The sequence below is a fragment of the Pteropus vampyrus genome, unplaced genomic scaffold (genome assembly GCF_000151845.1).
Source record: "Pteropus vampyrus isolate Shadow unplaced genomic scaffold, Pvam_2.0 Scaffold227, whole genome shotgun sequence".
Classification (NCBI taxonomy): domain Eukaryota; kingdom Metazoa; phylum Chordata; class Mammalia; order Chiroptera; family Pteropodidae; genus Pteropus; species Pteropus vampyrus.
Window position 1 is genome coordinate 1,701,511 of NW_011889008.1, and position 16,200 is coordinate 1,717,710.

The following is a 16,200-nucleotide window of genomic DNA, read 5'->3' on the forward strand; positions in this document are numbered from 1 at the left end:
TCGGACCCCTCGCATCATTCCAGAACCTGCCCATCGCACAAAGCCGAATAGAAAGGCACCTGCAGAAACACCCCAAATTTCTAAGTTTCTATTAAAATGACTAAATCCTCAAAGCAGTTAATGAGAAAAGCTAAAGGAAATATGTCTTTGGGTGGTTTCCAAATAACTCGGGATCTTAAAGGCAATTTGGCGCCGTTATCATATTCCGTGCCACTTTTCTTTTATTAAAAAAAAAAAACTGTAAGATGTAAGCCACAAAAAAACACAGTAATTGGTAACTGGCTCCTGTAAAGAGCTCTACCTTTGGTTCAAAGACAAGGCACATGATAGGTGTCATCTTTTGAACACTGAGCACTTAGCTTCTCAACTGTTTGCAAACGGAAGGCAGGAGACACAGCTCTCACTAGTTGAGTTGCAGGAAAGTTACTGAAAATACATTTCCTGTGTAGAATGAAAAGCTTGACTTAAGAGTAATATGAAAATTACTTTTTCTTTTCTAAAGATGGGCGGAGGGAGAGGACGTGGGCAAAACAAATGACACATCACCCAAAGCAGGGGTCACGCCGCACGTGGGCTTCACGCTCAGGGGCTGAAAGGGGGGACGCGGCAGCGGTGTTGGGGGGCGTCCATCGCGGAGTCCCAGGCCGTGGGGGTCGGAAATGCTTCTTGCCTGGATTCAAAGCCTGTCTGAAAGGAGCCGGGGAGTCCTGCTGTAAGAAACGTAGAGAACAGCGAACAGGAGGCTTACCCGCGGCTGCCAGTTCTCGTACTGCTTCTGCAAGTTCGCTCCGATGGTTTCCAGAGCCTTCTGTGGGCCCATCGACAGAGGATCTGAGGAAGCAACGGAAAGAGAGACCTTTAAGTGAGCGTTCCCGCCTCTGCTGACCCTGTCCGAGTTTCCTCTTACACAGCTCACTTCAAATCACCTCTGACTCAGGCCACACGACAGGGCTGAGGTTCAGCTGTCCCCGGCTAAGGGGGCTGCTGGGGTCCTCCACCATGCCCAAGAAAAGGGCTGGACTCGACAGGCCCGCGACCGGCCTCCCCACCGTGTCTCGGCACCTGCGGCCTTCCACACGTGGGCTGGTTGGCTCCCGGGCTCCTGTCCGGGCTCTGCATCGGGCTGCGCCTGTCCGACAGAGGCACCGCGCCGAGTGGCCTGCAGCGCGGATCCGCTGCCCACTGCCACATGCAGCTCTCGTGTGCACAGGAAGAGACACAGGGACAGAGGTGGTGTGTTTAAGTCGCGTGCATCTATGCCTGGTTTCACGTGCACATGCTGGCGGTTTGCCGGCCTGGTTCGGGGGTGGCTCCTAGAGCCACCCTGTCTCGGGAGCTCTGTGCCCTTCAGACAGCTCTGCTTCAGCGGCTGCGTCTTAGCATTTACTGTACTGAAAATGAAGATGAGCACTTTGAAAAATATTCCCTTATTCATTCAAAAGAAATAACGAAGCCATTCTATTTGAACATAAACATTATGGAAAAAAAGACTATTCACCCCCAAACTAATGAGCAGCAGCGTTTTACATTTTGCAGTTTCTTTAACATCTGGTTTTGTTCGTGACAGCTGAACTTCCACATCTGCTTTTGCATCCGCCCGTCACAATCTGTGGTTTCAGGTGACATATTCGAGTAAAGTCCCGCCCCCCACACATGCACGTCGTTGGCATGTTAAACGGCCTCTTTGGCTGAGCGTGGCCGTCGTCTTTGCTACCGCACCAAAACTCAGCCACAGCTTAAGATGACTTGCGATGCGGAGTCTGAAACCACAGCAATGAACTCGAACTCTGTCACATCAAAACCCCTTGGTCCATCTTCCACTTCGACTGCATCTGTCACCCACAGGTGATGCTGTACCATGGTCACTGTGCATTTACAAAACACCTGTGCGCTGAGCTTCTGAAGTCTCAACTCCCACCACTGGCAACAAACACTGTCAGCTGTTCTCCTTAAAGTGACGGCTCACTTAGTTCCTCCTCCAGAAGATGCCTGCCAAGCACGCAGGGCCGCCTGTGGATCCTTCAGGTGGAAGTGCCTTTTGTCCCTGCTCAGGCACCAGCAGCTTCACCCGTCACTTCTGCACCGTCACTGCAGCCGGCAGTGCAGGGTAAGGCCAGTGACATCTGACTAGAATTACAGAAACAGGTCCGACCGGGGGTCCCTGAGGGTCCCTGAGGGTCCCCAAGCACACCGAGTGTGGCTGTCTGACACTCCTCTCAGCGAGGTTCCTGATTTTAATCCAGAGGCGGGGCGGGGCGGCAGGACAGCAGAGCACCTCGCTGGCTGCCACCTCGCCCTCCTCCACACCGAGACCAAGTCTCCCACCTGACGCTCTGCACGCCAGCCCCAACCGCTCTCTCAGAAACCCTGTGCCTTGTCACCGTGTGCCCGTGGGTCCCGCCTCGCCCTGCTGACCAGAGCCTTCCCACGCATCTTCAGACTCGGAGTCTCTCTCACACACACACGCATGCACACACTCACTCACGCACATGCACACTCACGCATATACTCACACACTCACTCACTTGCATACTCGCACACACACACTCGCAAGCACACACTCACTCACGCACATGCACAGTCATGCATATACTCACACACACACTCACTTGCACACACTCACACACACGCACACACTCACAAGCACACATACACACACTTGCGCACACACTCACTCACTCAGTGGGCTCAAGGGGTCGGCCAGCATCACAGGCTTGAAACCCAACAGCGGCCCCCACCCCACCCAGCCACCTGCAACGCCACCAGCTGTTGCTTCTGACACCTGCCCCAGGCTGTCCTACACCAGATGCCGACGTCACTACTTTTTATTTTCACTGCTGATACCAGCACCTACCCTTCTCCTACAGAGGACAGGATGACTACCTCCTCTCCCACACGCCACGTTTCCATTAAGTGCCCAGTGCTGTGCATGAGCGTGTCCATGGAAACATCACCCACTGCTGAGCCCACTGGTGTACCACAAGGACACTTCCTCATTTTCCACGCACCGATTGTTCCACCCCAGTCCCCCAAAGTCTCCCAGACGCCACCCTGCACCTGGCTACATGTGCCAGCTAACCTCTTCCCGCCCCTGGCCGCCCGCCACACAGCCCCACCTGGGCAGAACCCAAGATCCACCTTGCAGAAATGCAATGAATGGCTCCGGAGGGAGGAGCCTCAGGGACCTGGGGACGGTAGCAGAAGGTCTAAGGTTTGTGTCACTGGGGTCTCGGAACAAGAAACAAGTGCGGAGCTCAAAAAGCACTGAAGACAGAGGCCTGCTAACCTCCAGATCTGGTGAGAGGCACAAACGCACAGTGAAGCGCACACAGGATTAACGCAAGGAAATTCACACCCAGACCCATCACAGGTGAACCGCTGAGAGTGAAAGACAAAGGGGAGTCCTCAGAGGGACCAGGAACAGGAACAACTCCCAGCTTCCCCACGACAGAGAAAGCTGGACGGAACACAGCAATGCCACCGGAGACTCCGTGGTAATGAGTCTCACCGACTCTCGTCTGGGGATGGCACAGAGATCTCCTCAGACAAGCGACACTCACAAATCTGCTCTCACGCTCTTTTGCTGGGAAACACATTGCAGGAGGTGACGAAGGGTCTGGAAACAAGAGAGTCAGGAGACAGAGGGAGACGGAGGGAGACAGAGGGACCATGTACCAGGTCTAGAGACCAAGGAGTCCCACGGGAACTAATAGACTGGAACACTAGAAAAATCACTGACAGCATCTGACAGATCTAGTGGATATACGTAAAAAAAACAACAAACTCATTAGTTCACAGAAAATTTAGCAAATAGAAGTAACTAGCAAATTTGTAACTACGGAGAAAAGTTCACGTAGCGAGATGAGAGAGGGCTCCAGGAGATCCCTCTGCGGGGCTTCTCCCGATACGCCTTTCACTACCACTTGATTTTTAGGGTACGCGTGTGCTACCTTGATTTAAAGAATAACGGGGATTATGAAGTCAAGGAAGACCTCTATGGTGGGGACGTCAAAGGCATCGGGGGCTCCCCACAGCAGCGGCGCCAGGCCCCTCCCTGGGCATCTGGGCCCACTGCTCAGGAAGTGCCTGGGCAGTGGGCTGCGAGGACGAGCTGGGGAGACCCGGGTGGAAAGTGCCGCCACTGATGACTCAGGGCATCAGGCGTTAGCCTTGAATTTTAACGACCCCAGTCAACGGTGCTGTAATCTGAATCACAAGACTGGCAAAGAGACAGGAACGAATTAGGGTCGGAAAGCGAAAGTCAAGGGCCAGCTCAGCGCAGAAACACAGCAGAGGGAGGCGAAGCCTCACCAGACAACGCGACTCCAGCAGCAGCTGTGCCAGCGCACGGCGACCAATCGAGGACGCAGAGGGGGTCGGAGCCCGCGTCCGTGCGCCCCCGCCTCCGTGCAGCGCCCTCGTGGCCCGCACTGGCTGCGACCTGTGGTCACGAGGCCGGAAACGGTTTCCTCCATAAAGAGATACGAGGCCCGTCGGGGAGCCACGCTGACCGGGCGATGCTCACGCGTGCTCTCGCCAGGGCCACGACGAGGGAGGGAGGGCCGAAGGCCCACAGGTTGGGGCGAGGCCCCTTGAATGTCACCCCCTGGACCGCCCAGGCCCCCAACGCCGCACCACCCCCTGCTCACACGAGGCCGTCTCGAAAGTGTGCAGAGCTGGGGAGTGTGCAGAGCCGGGGTGCGGGGGGTGCTGCCACACTTGCCTGAGCACCCTGACACCGGATGTCCTCAGCCGTGGCCATAGCGGCCAGACAGCTGCACCTGCTCCGCCTGCCCTGGTCTTAAGTTGCTGACCCGCCACCCGAGCAGGGAGAACAGCCACTGGCCGATCACCGGGTGTCGCCAACTTGGTAGGCGGTCACGTCCAGGCTGCTGGGGGTCCCCGAGGCCAATCAGTCTTACGGTTCCCCCGGAGAATGTGACGGGACTGGGGGGGGGGAATGAGAGGGGAACGGGACGCGGCAGAGCGAGACAAGTGAAGCAACACGCGCAGCGCTGCAGTAACTCAAACGCCAGTGACGCCCCCGACGACGCCGCGTGACGCCCCCGACGGACGCCGCGTGACGCCCCTGAGGACGCCAGTGACACCCCCGACGGACGCCGCGTGACGCCCCCGACGGACGCCGTGTGACGCCCCTGAGGATGCCGCGTGACGCCCCCGACGGACGCCGCTGCCAGCGTCACCCATCTGAGGGGTGAAGCGGCCAGAACGTAAACTTAAAACTGTAGGTCTCTCGGCCAAACGCTTCCGATGCTTCGTGGGCTCATGTTTCATGAATGCGGTGGGCGGGTGGGCGGAGGCAGGGGACCCGTAGACGGTGACTGGCGGCCGCGTGGAATGTCAGCCTTTCAGGGACGTTCCTGTCTGCAGCCCCGCTGCCATCACGCGCTCCGTCACGCTCACGGGAGCCTCGTCCAACCCACCTCGTGACGCAGACAAGGCGCTGGCTGAGTGACTTGGGTCATAGTCACAGAGTCACCGCGGGTGCTGGCATTTGGCCAGTCTGAGAAGTGGAGCTTTTTTTTTTTTTTAACTTCCCACCTCTTCACACACAACTTTTCTGTTTTCCCTTTAAAAGAGCCCGCGCTCCACCGCCGACGGCTGACGGGTTGGCTCACACTGTGGCGCCTGGGGCTCACGGTGGAGACGCCCTTGCTGGCTGGGCTCCCGCGGGGCCTGACGAGGGCAGGGCCCAGGCAGCAGGACCCAGTGACCTTGAACCCTGTCAGCCCACCATGAGGACAGGCACGGCCCCTGCAGAGCCTCCTTATGCTTCTTCGTGTAGAAGACGAGAAGCAGCAAAACAGCGTAAGCTGTCAGAGTGGAGGCCTGGGGGGCAGGGGCTGCAGGTGACGCGCAACACGACAGGGCCTCCGGGCCCCCGTAAGGCTGTCTTGACCTGTGTGTGACCCACATGCGTGCACCAGCGTGCGTCTCGGCCTGCATGCTGCATTTCACCACAAGTTCAAAGTCAAAACCACGCAGAGCTCGCTGCTCTCTGCAGCTTACATCCGGCGGCCGTTTCATAAGTATCTGTTAACTGACGTATTAACGGAGTCCTGCCTACTAGAGCGAGGGCACATTTCTCTGTATGGCTTTCCAGAACTCTGCCACTAATTAGCTGTGTAACCTTGAGAGACTGATTCTTTGCTGAGACTATACATAACTGCAAAGGGCCCCTCTGAAATCAGACAAGGCTTTTAATGGCTCTATTATAAGAGCCATAAAGCACCTCCACGTATTTGATAATGAGCTGCGTGCACAGTGCGAGGCATTTCATCTTCCTGAGCTCGCAGGCAGACTTGGGAGACCCCGGCTGCTCTGCCTGTGACAGAGACGCTCTGGCTAGTGGCTGACCGCAGCCTTCCCCAGGTCTGGGGGTCTTGCGGTGGGACCCTTCTCTACGATCCAGCTCTGTCCTCACCACCCAGCAGCCTTGCTGCCACGTCCACAAAACAGACTGAGTCCCGCGTGGCCCACTGCTGTGTCACACGAACTGTCAATAGAATGGAGGAGCGGCCAGAGCACCCAGCGCTGAAGTACAGGGGAGTCGGGGATGCCACCACGTGAGGCCACTGTCACCGGACAAAGGAAGCAGGGCTCTAAACCTGGAGCCTGAGGGCAGAGGGGCCGGCTGAAGGCACAGTGTCCCCGCGAGTCACCCGGAGCCCGGCCCGCACTGCCAGCTGCTTCTCTTCCTCACGTCCCCTCTCCGCCTCCAGGGCCCCGTCCCTCCGCGTGGCCTGTCCTGACTCCCACCCACAGCAATTCCTGTGTCACTGGTGCCACCAGCCACACCTCCCCAGCTGAGCACAAGCACCTCGCAGCAGGGAGCACGGCTTCTGCTGAGCACACAGGGCTCAACCCCGAAGTTCCCACGCAACAAACACGTGTTGACCAGCTGGACGGACCTCTCGACCCCACGTCTGCCGTCAGAACGGAGTGAGGGCGCCTGTGACCGTGCTCTGCACAGTCCACCTACGGGAAGGGCGGTCACCACTCCTTGCAGCTCCTCTACACAGGGCGCCGGTGCCCATGAGTGTGGCAGGAAGGAGATGCTGCTCTTGGGAACAAGGGGACAAAGCCAGGCGCCTCGCGACGCTTCGCTGAAGCAGGACCTCCCGGCACAGCATGGCCTCTGCCCTTCCCACGCACAAAGCACAGCACGTGGGCCAGCACGGAACGACCTTGGCCATGGTGCCCGTCCCGTCCACCGTTGCCCCACTACTCTGCTTCCGAACACCAGCGTCCCCCACCAGGCGTGCGCCATGCTTGGCAGGGCGGCTCTTGCGCTGCCGTGATGGCATTTACGTCGGCCCCAAACAGAGCGGCCTCTCCCCTGCTTCTCTGGGCAGAGGCAAGTGTCACCACTACGAAACAGCCAGCACCTTGTTACGTGGGGGAACGGGGTGGGGGCGGGGACCGTGTTAGAGCTGGGATGCCCGGGAGCCCCCGACACCCTCTCCTGCGGGTCCCCAGCAGCTCCTGGGGCCTATGCCCCGGTGCTGCCATTCCCCGCGGGGCTGGAACCCCCTGGCCGAGCCTCAGTGTCGCGAAGGGAGACGGCGGGCCCTCCGGAGGCCACGTGCTCAGTCCAGAGTAGCAGGCTGTATCTTCTACTTGCCTGTCTTGGTGACAGCGGTCTTTGTCACCACTGGACAGCCTAAAGGGCCACTTCGCATGCACTTCCCCCCAGGCCTCTGGAAGCAGTGCCTCCTCCCCACCCACGAGTGCAGGCGCTGCCCGCACAGGCACACGAAAGGCCGAAGGGAAGGGAGCGCCTCCTTTTTGGCAACATGTACCCCTCGTCCCAAGATAGAGCAGCACAGACATCTCGTGTCTGAAACGTGTCTGTGGCCAAAGCACCAACTGGCACCCGCCCCCGGCCCCGGCTGGCACACAGCGACCCCACGAGCACAGGGACCCCACGTGCACAGGCCTGAGGGAGGCACGCAGACGCTGGGCGCTACTGGACATATTTAACGTCTGCTTTGTAAAACAAAACAGGAAACACGTAGCACTCCACTGTGACATCTGCCAGAACTCTCCCACTGGAGGGAGCCGCGACTGCCAGGCACGCCCAGGTGGCATCACGCACGAGCACCTAGAATGGAGCTGGTGCACGGAGCCCCACGCTGGATTAGGGGCTGGGTGTGGGGGGGGGGGGGAGGGGGGTTGGAGTAGGGCGGGGTGGGGTGGGGTGCAGGCATGAGCATTGCTTCTTGCTGCGAGCGTCTCTGCACAGAGCCACGTCCCCTCAGCTAGACCCCTCCCTAGGCCAGGAGGAAGGTGCCATCAGTGAACACAAGAGGAAACTAAGGCTCGGAACAGCGAGGTGACCTACTGAAGAGGCACTGGCGTGGGTGAAGCCGGGGTCGTGATGTCTGGCGGGAGAGCACAAAACGCTGAGGCCAGATCAAAGTGCCACTCTGCCTTCGCACTCGAGCGCCCCTTGAAGTGCTGTGGCTGCGCCGACCCGGGCGGGGGTCCTCCTCTGGCCCCAGCCCCTCCAGAGCCACAACACGCTCCAGGCACCCGTCACAGAGCCTGGGCTCCCTGCCTCGGCAGCGTAGCCCCCACACAGCCTTCACCCCGTCTTCCCCCTCGCCATCTTGGCCCCCAGTTCTCACTGGAGGGCACGGCCTGTGACGACTCACCGGGAACTCCTTGTCCAGCCCCACGGCTCCCCTAGGTTTGCCCACCCAGGGGGTCTCTGTCACAGGCGGCACACCCACACATGCCTGGGGCCCTCTCCCTCTGGCCAGGGCTCGCTGTCTCGGTAGATGACCTCCCCCAGTGCCCTTGCCCGACCACACAGGCCATGCAGCTGTCTGCTGGAAGCTGGCTCCCCCCGAGCATCCGTGAAGCACCGTGCCCCACACAAGATGGACCCCATTACCGCCCCAGCTGGGCCCCAGCTCTCAACCGTGGCTGCAGGTACATCACTGTCCTTTGAGCTGGCCGAGCCTAAACCTAAAGCACTTATTGGAAATGCTGAACTCCTTCCTTGAACAATCCCAAAGCCATTAGGTGGGGCTGGGCAGGCTGCCATCTGCTCCAGGACGAGGGGGGCAGTGGTGGCCGGGAATGGGCTGTCCAGTCTGATGAAGGGCTTGGAGCCCACATAAGGGAAGGAAGGAGGGGTGACCCACACGGGGTGTGGGGACACGGAGGGCAGACGTCTGTGGGGAAAGGGGTCGGTGCAGAATGAAGGGGTCTGAGAAGGCCACCGATGGCAGGGACGAGCACGGTTCCCACGGGAGGCAGCGGCACAGCAGCAGGCACACTGGGGACAGACACCAAGGTCCACGCCGTCGGGAGGGTGCGGCATGCAGGGAGACCCCTCTTGGGTGGAATGGGGAGCACGGGTGTAAGTGCACGTCTACAGACGCTGCAGGACCGCAGACGTGGCCGTGGGCACACAGGACACACGCGTGTGCACGTGCACACACGCATGCGTCCATGACAGAGGTGCCGCAACACACTGGTCCCCATGGGGGCACCTCGCCGTCCGAGTGCCACACGCCACCAAGGGCGCTGGCGCCTGGGAGGAGTGCAGAGCAGGAAAAGCAGCAGCGGGGCCACGCGAGCCAGGGCAGCGCGTCCCACAGGCTCAGTGCGCAACGAGTTCGGCATCACGATGAATGATGGTATCGGGTTACGATCCACTGAATAAAAAAGGAAACCACGAGTCAAACTGAATAAACTGCAAGCATGGAGAAGAAAGGAATGTTTACACGGCCTCAGAGCACCTCTTCCCAAAAGCGCTCGTTAACTTTTGAGGGCGACGGGCAGTGCCACAGTGCCAGGCTCCCGCAGGCACCGGCTAATGACGAGAGCGCCGCGCAGCCAGTACTGGGGAAAATCAAGGCCACTAGCCGCCCAGCAGGACGCCGTGGGGGCAGGGGGGCGCGCGAATCTCCTCTGTGACCCCCTGCCAAACAAGCAGAACCGGAATTTGCACCTGAGTTGCCATCAGGGACACTCTACTCAGCGGAGCCTGCAACTTTCTGAGCATCAAGGTCACGAAGGCCAAGGAAAGGCTGAGGACCGTGGAGGACGAATGAGGCCAAGTTAGGGCAGTGTCCACACGACACTGAGCCAGGTCCTTGTGCTGTGAAGGGGACAAGCGGCAAGCCTGCACACCGTGGGGCACATGGTGGCTCAGTGCCCGTGCTCACCCCGATCCTGACGACCGAGCTGTGACTCTGAGAGAGAAACTCTCGTCTGGAGGAGTGACACGCGACAGCATTCAGAGGTGACGTGGCATTACCTCGGCAACTGACTCTCAAACGGACCTGGGGGGAAGCTGCTTGGCACGGTACCTGCGACTCGAATGCTTTTGCAAAATAAAAATTTAAATACGGTCTGCCAGACACCCCTGCAAACGTGACGAATCCAACCTCTAGCGCTCTTTATTATTGTTAAAGTCACCATCACAGGACCAGCTCTACCGCTTAATGAAGAACAAGTGAAAATTTTCAACTGAGAAAGCCATGTGCCCTTACGAACTCAAAACCCATTCTCACAAAGATTATATTCCTAAATTGCAGAAAAGTTTTTAAAACATAAAAAATCTATTCATTTGCTGGCTCTTTTATACCAAGAAGGAAGTAAGGAATTCTTTCCATTTTCACTGACATCGTCCCATAAATAGCGGTCAGAGAGACTGTGTGAGGTGTGAGAACGGGTCCTTTTGGTTTCTGTGCGGGGGTGGGAGGCTAGAGACTCTAGTAACAGCCAAGCCTCGGGGTGCCCGGTGCCCTCCCACACTCAGACACCAGCACCCACACAAGCCCGGACAGCCCGCAGCCCTCGGAGCACATGACGGGCCCAGGCTGGGAAGGGAGCCGTGTTGAAAAACCCAACATAACAGTATTTAGAAGAAGAAAATGGAGAGCGCTTGATAAAATTCAGCGTTGACGAGGGATAAGTGAAGCGGAAACAGTGGTGGCTAAAAGAAGTCATATTCAACCAGCATGGTCACCAAGAGATGGCAGACAGCCAAGAAGGTATCTGAGAGAAGCGGCCACAGAAATCGGCTACCGTCACTGGGTGTGGGGGCAGGGGACTTGGGCTGTAGGCGGGGAGGCTGAGACAAGGACTGTCAGCCTAGGACACCCCCAAATAGTGAGACGATCAAGTAAAATGGGAAAAACCACTTTTTTTTCCCCATTCAGATCCATTTGTAGTTTTTGTTACTTGAAGTAGATGAAGGGGATTTCTGCTTTTGCTTAGGACGGAGAAGCCTGGCGGGGGAGAGGGAGCGCAATCCCATCAACGAGAGGAAGCTGAGTAAGCAGCAGCAGAAACAAAGCCACGTCCCCAGTGAGACGGCTTCACGGACAAGTCACGGGATCTCAGAGAGAAGTACTTCCCCTCGCGACACAAGCTCCTCCGCGAAACAGAAAAGATGGAGTATTTCTCCGTTCACTCATTCAGGGCAGCAGCATCTTGGTACCAAAACGAGACAAATATGTTGCAGGAAAAAACCATAGGCCAAATTCCCTCATAAAGAGAGAAGCGGAACCCCTAAACAGCGTGTGAGCAGTCAAGCCCAGTAATGCAGAGAAAAGACAACACGAGTGAGGTTTATTCCAGGAATTCAAGGTCGGCTCAACAACCAAAACTCAATCGATACAATTCACCGCATCGATAGACCTAAAAAAGCCAGGTGACTATCTCGGTAGAGGCTGAGAAAGCACTTTGTAAGATTCGACATTGATTCTTGACGAAAACTCTCAGCAACTAAGAATAGAAGTGAACTTCCTACCTTAGGAAAAGCATCTAAAAAGAACTCTGGCTCGCATCACGCGTCACTGTGAGGGCCTGCCGCTTTCTCCCCGAGCCAGACACACGGCCGGCTGTGTCCACTCAGCACTGCGCTGAAGGTCCTGGGGGGTGTGGACGGGGCGCCGAGGTGCCGCCCTGGGGGGAGACAGGGCTCCTCACTGTGGAAGTGAGGTACGCGCGGGCAGGTGTCGGGCCTTCGGGTGTTTTTAAGTGTATCTGGCTACCATTAAGTGCCGGGTGCAGGGCAAATTTAAAGGAGAAGATTATGTCACCCAACAATAGTCATTTCATCAATTTTCCTTGAAGCACTTTCCTCACCACAAATCAGAGGCGGGTGCACCTCGCGACCTGAAGGTTACGGGACACTCCTTAAGAAGTGACACTCCCAGGGCCGGGACACAGGGCAAGCCCGGCCAGGCCCAGAACCCCTGGCCGGTGACCTTCGGGACAGCCGTGGCGGGGAGGAGGGGACACACGCTTACCGATCCAGCACTCCAGACGCGCGCAGGGGGTGGTCTTCACCACGTCCGGAGGGTCCACGCCGACGTTCAGGCACAGGACCAAGGCGACGCTGACGGTCTTCATCTGGGAACACAAGAGGAACAAGCGCGTCGATGTGGGGCTCGGGAGCGTCAGCCGTCCCCCACCGTGGCAGTGCCTCACCCCCGCCCCGCCTCACCCGCACCCCGTCATTCCTCTCACGAGCGACTCTCTGCGAGAGGTTCCGGAGTTAATGCAAATGTGGAAGGAGACCCTTCCCAGGCTTCTTTGTGACGCATGTCCACAAACAGAATTATTTCAGCAAAAGTACATTCTAAGGCACCTGACACGTTGTACTAAACTCCCTTAAAAAACTTGCGACAAATTTGCACTCCAACCAGTTATCACTATTCCTGTTATTTAAAATCATCATTCTTGTGATGAGCGAAAAACTGTCACGCTGATTTGGTTGGGATTCTTGGGTATTAGTAAAGTTGAAAACTTTGTCCAACTATGTATTCACTGTATCTTTTATCTTCTGTGGGTCCTCTACTCCTGCTGATACTACCACTTGTTAACTGGCATTAAGGATTTTTTTCTAATTTTCACGTACTCTTTACATATTAAAGACCGCATCCACATTACTTGTTGCCAATATTTTCCTAGTCTGGTGTTTAGCATCGGATTCCTTTTCCGCGTCTGGGGTCCATCGCCCAATGCACCTTGGGTCCCGCGCACAGAAGCCCTGGACCCGCCACCTGCAACGCCCTCCCACACCCCTGCTCACTCCCAGGGTCCCGCAGAGGTGTCCAGCCGGCCAAGCCAGAGTCCCTACATTCGTGCCTTTGTCCTCAGCACTTACTGAGTCACACCCACCAGGTGCCCGTCTGTGTCCTTAGGTGCTGTTTTCAGGTATGCGGTAACTCGAAGCAGTGACACACTCATGGGGAGGGGGCCATCATCTCCCGCAGGGTGGCTGTTCAGAGGGCCAGGTCACCAGCCTCACCCCGCCCCCGCTCCTGCGTCCGGGTGCCCACCTGACTCACAGCTCCATCTTCTCTGTCCTACCTCCTACATGGCTCCGAGTCTGTCCTGGTCACAGTCCCCGGTCCAAACCAGCCCCACACCTGCCCTGTCAGCATGGCCTCCCTAGAACTCTCCTGGCCCCGGGTCCAGGACCCATGCAGACCAGGCTTTCAACACATCAGCTCACGGCCATTTCCAGTCGGTCCCCAAACCTTCCAGATCCACGTCCGCACCACTGGGCACGCCGTTAAAGCCTGCAGGACCCAATTCCTGCCTCCGCCCCACGCCCTGGCCATCTGCCTGTCCCTGCGCGGGCCTGGCCTTCTGCACACGGCTCCCTCGGCCTGGGCGCCTCCGGCCTCCGGTCTCACCAGCTGGGACTCCGGGTTCAGACAGCCGCGGCTCAGGTGGCCTCCCCACCCCGGTTGGGGCCGTGCCGACTGGCCACCTGCACCTGTGCTGTCCTCCAGGCAAAGCTCAGCCGGCCACATCCCACCCCGGGGCGGGGGGGGCCTGCAGCTCCTCCAGGGTGGGGCTGACCGCAGGAGCGATGCCCACACGACCACGCATGAGTGCCCGCTTGGCTCGCTTTCCCTTTCAACCCGCCCGGCCCTCCGGCGGTCACATGGGCATAGGATACAAGATGGGGATTAATATTCTCTCAAAAACTAGCCAACTGTGCCAATCCCCCTGGGAAATACCTCCCCAAACTCAGAGGTTTGTAATGACCTAGCGTATACCGATTCCCATGCAAACCAAAATCTGTTCCTGGGTAATTGAGTTTACCCCATTCACCTACCAACCAATACATATGCCTGTAACACACTGATTTAAAGATTTATCTTTACAGCACGTCACAATACTTGGAGGGCTGGTTTTTCTTTCTCACAATTTAAAAACAAAAAAACAAAAAAAACCCTCTACTTAGCTATATTTATCTTCATCTATTTTTTCCAAATTATTTATTCAATTTTTAAACTCCGACATTTTAATTAAAGTTGCATTTAACTGCATGTTAATAACACTGAGTATTTAAAATTGTCTCCTTTGATCGAGTAATTCCACATGTGAGAATTCATCATAAGAAAAAAAAATAAGGGAGTAGTCTGTGTGTAAAGATTTTCTTCACAGCGTTTCTTGGAAAACAAGTGAAAACAATCTATGTTTAATCAAATTTGGAAGTGTTTAAGCGTACTTATATAAGATTAAATTCTTATAATGTTAAATGAACAAAAACAGATTCAAAATACAAATTGCATTAAACATATAAATTAAATTTGGCAAGAAGTGACACCCTCACAATATCCTGTTTTTCTATACAGGAGCGCAGGATATGTTTAGTCAAATCTTTTAATTTTTCTCACCTTTTTTTTCTTCGCCAAGAAGTCCTATCCATTTCAAGATCACTCCTAGCTACTGCACGAATATTTGGAGGAACTATGCTACTATACATGCATTTTCCTCAGAAAAGTTGCTTACTGAAAATTGCTAATACCTTTATTAGATTCTTGACTAAATGTAACTGCTTTCCGGGGACCCCAGGTTTTGTGAGCACACAAGTACCACCATGAATAAGGATGAGTTCGTCTCATTCTTTCCAACAAATCGTTCTTTTTTTTCTGCTCTAGGTCTTATGGCATTGCCCAGAACTTCCAAAATTGTATTGCTAATGATTATAAAATGATGTCAGTGGAGATCTCTGCACTTGGCTTTAATGAGATTGTCCTAAATGTTTCATCACTGAGAATGATGATGGCTACTGACTTGAAATACAATCTTTATCACATCGAGAAAAAATCCCTCTGTTCAAAACAGTGAAAAAAGGAAGTGTTTTAGTCTTTCCTCTCTCAACACTTAAAAATGCATCTATTAAGGATAATATCACTTTTTAAAGGATTGCTCCCTGAATCCAGCAACATGTGGAAGAGGCGAACAACGTCCTCCCACAGACTCGGGCCAGAATCTTCTCATATGAGCCACAAGCAACGAACGGTCCCTTCACCTGAAAAAGGGCTGAAAATCAGAGAAGAACCAGTCGGTGTCCCGTCCGTCACCTCCCAGTATCTGTGACAGTGCCTTTATCCCCAGCAGCAGAGATCCACATTCGTCATGCCGCATAGCCCACCACTTGTCCACAGCGAACTCAGCCTTTGAGGACGAGCTGCTGGACACCAGTGGTTCTGCCTGAGGGGACGGCGGTCCTCCGGGGTCACTGTGTCCTTCCGCGCGGCCAGCGGGTCTCGAGGCCTCTGGACAGGGTGCCGTACACCCCGGGGCAAGTCTGGCTGCTTCCTAAGGCAAGTGCAGCCCTGGCCTGTCACCCGCGGGCCCCTCTGGCGGGAAGGAGGCCTTCCCAGGATTTGATCTTTACTGAAGAGCCGGCTGCTCTGCCCAGCCAGCGGGCTTCCCCAGAGGCCGCCGTCCCCCGTGCTCGGAGCGCGCACTCAAAGCGTTGCAGGGGGCAGCCTGCCCCGGCCTCCACTACATCCTAGGTCTGGCTGCAGGCTGGCCAGCAGCATCCGGCACCGCACGCACCCGGGGACAAAGGGGGACCCTCCTCCTGGGCCAGCGAGGAACCCACCGGCCTCCCCTCCTCCAGCCTCCAGAAGCGTGCAGCCGGGTTCCACTCGGCCGTTTCTGGTCACTGCGGCCCCCGCCCATCAGGGGCTCCTCCTCCCTCGCAGGCCCCACACCAAGCAGTTTGACCCTGGTCTGTTCTAACCCTCTGCTAAAGGCCAGCAACTAGGTGGTGGGGTCCCCACCTTTCGGAGGCATGGAGCTGTAAGGAGCCCACAAGCGGAGGTAGAGACTGAACCCGGTCACTAACTGCGCAGCTCTGCTGCTGGCACACCTGCTACTGCCTGTGACCGCTAGGGCGGT

General features: G+C 56.4%; 1 protein-coding gene across 1 annotated transcript in view; it reads right to left on the minus strand.

Moving 5' to 3' along the window:
* RPTOR (regulatory associated protein of MTOR complex 1) overlaps nt 1-16,200 on the minus strand; it is a 227,815-nt gene that overhangs the window by 168,094 nt on the left and 43,521 nt on the right. The window contains exons 2-3 of the mRNA XM_023519631.1: nt 12,297-12,399; nt 749-831 (exon numbers count right to left, since the gene is read on the minus strand). Coding sequence (XP_023375399.1) covers nt 749-831; nt 12,297-12,399 — 186 coding nt within the window. The remainder of the gene's footprint in view (nt 1-748; nt 832-12,296; nt 12,400-16,200) is intronic.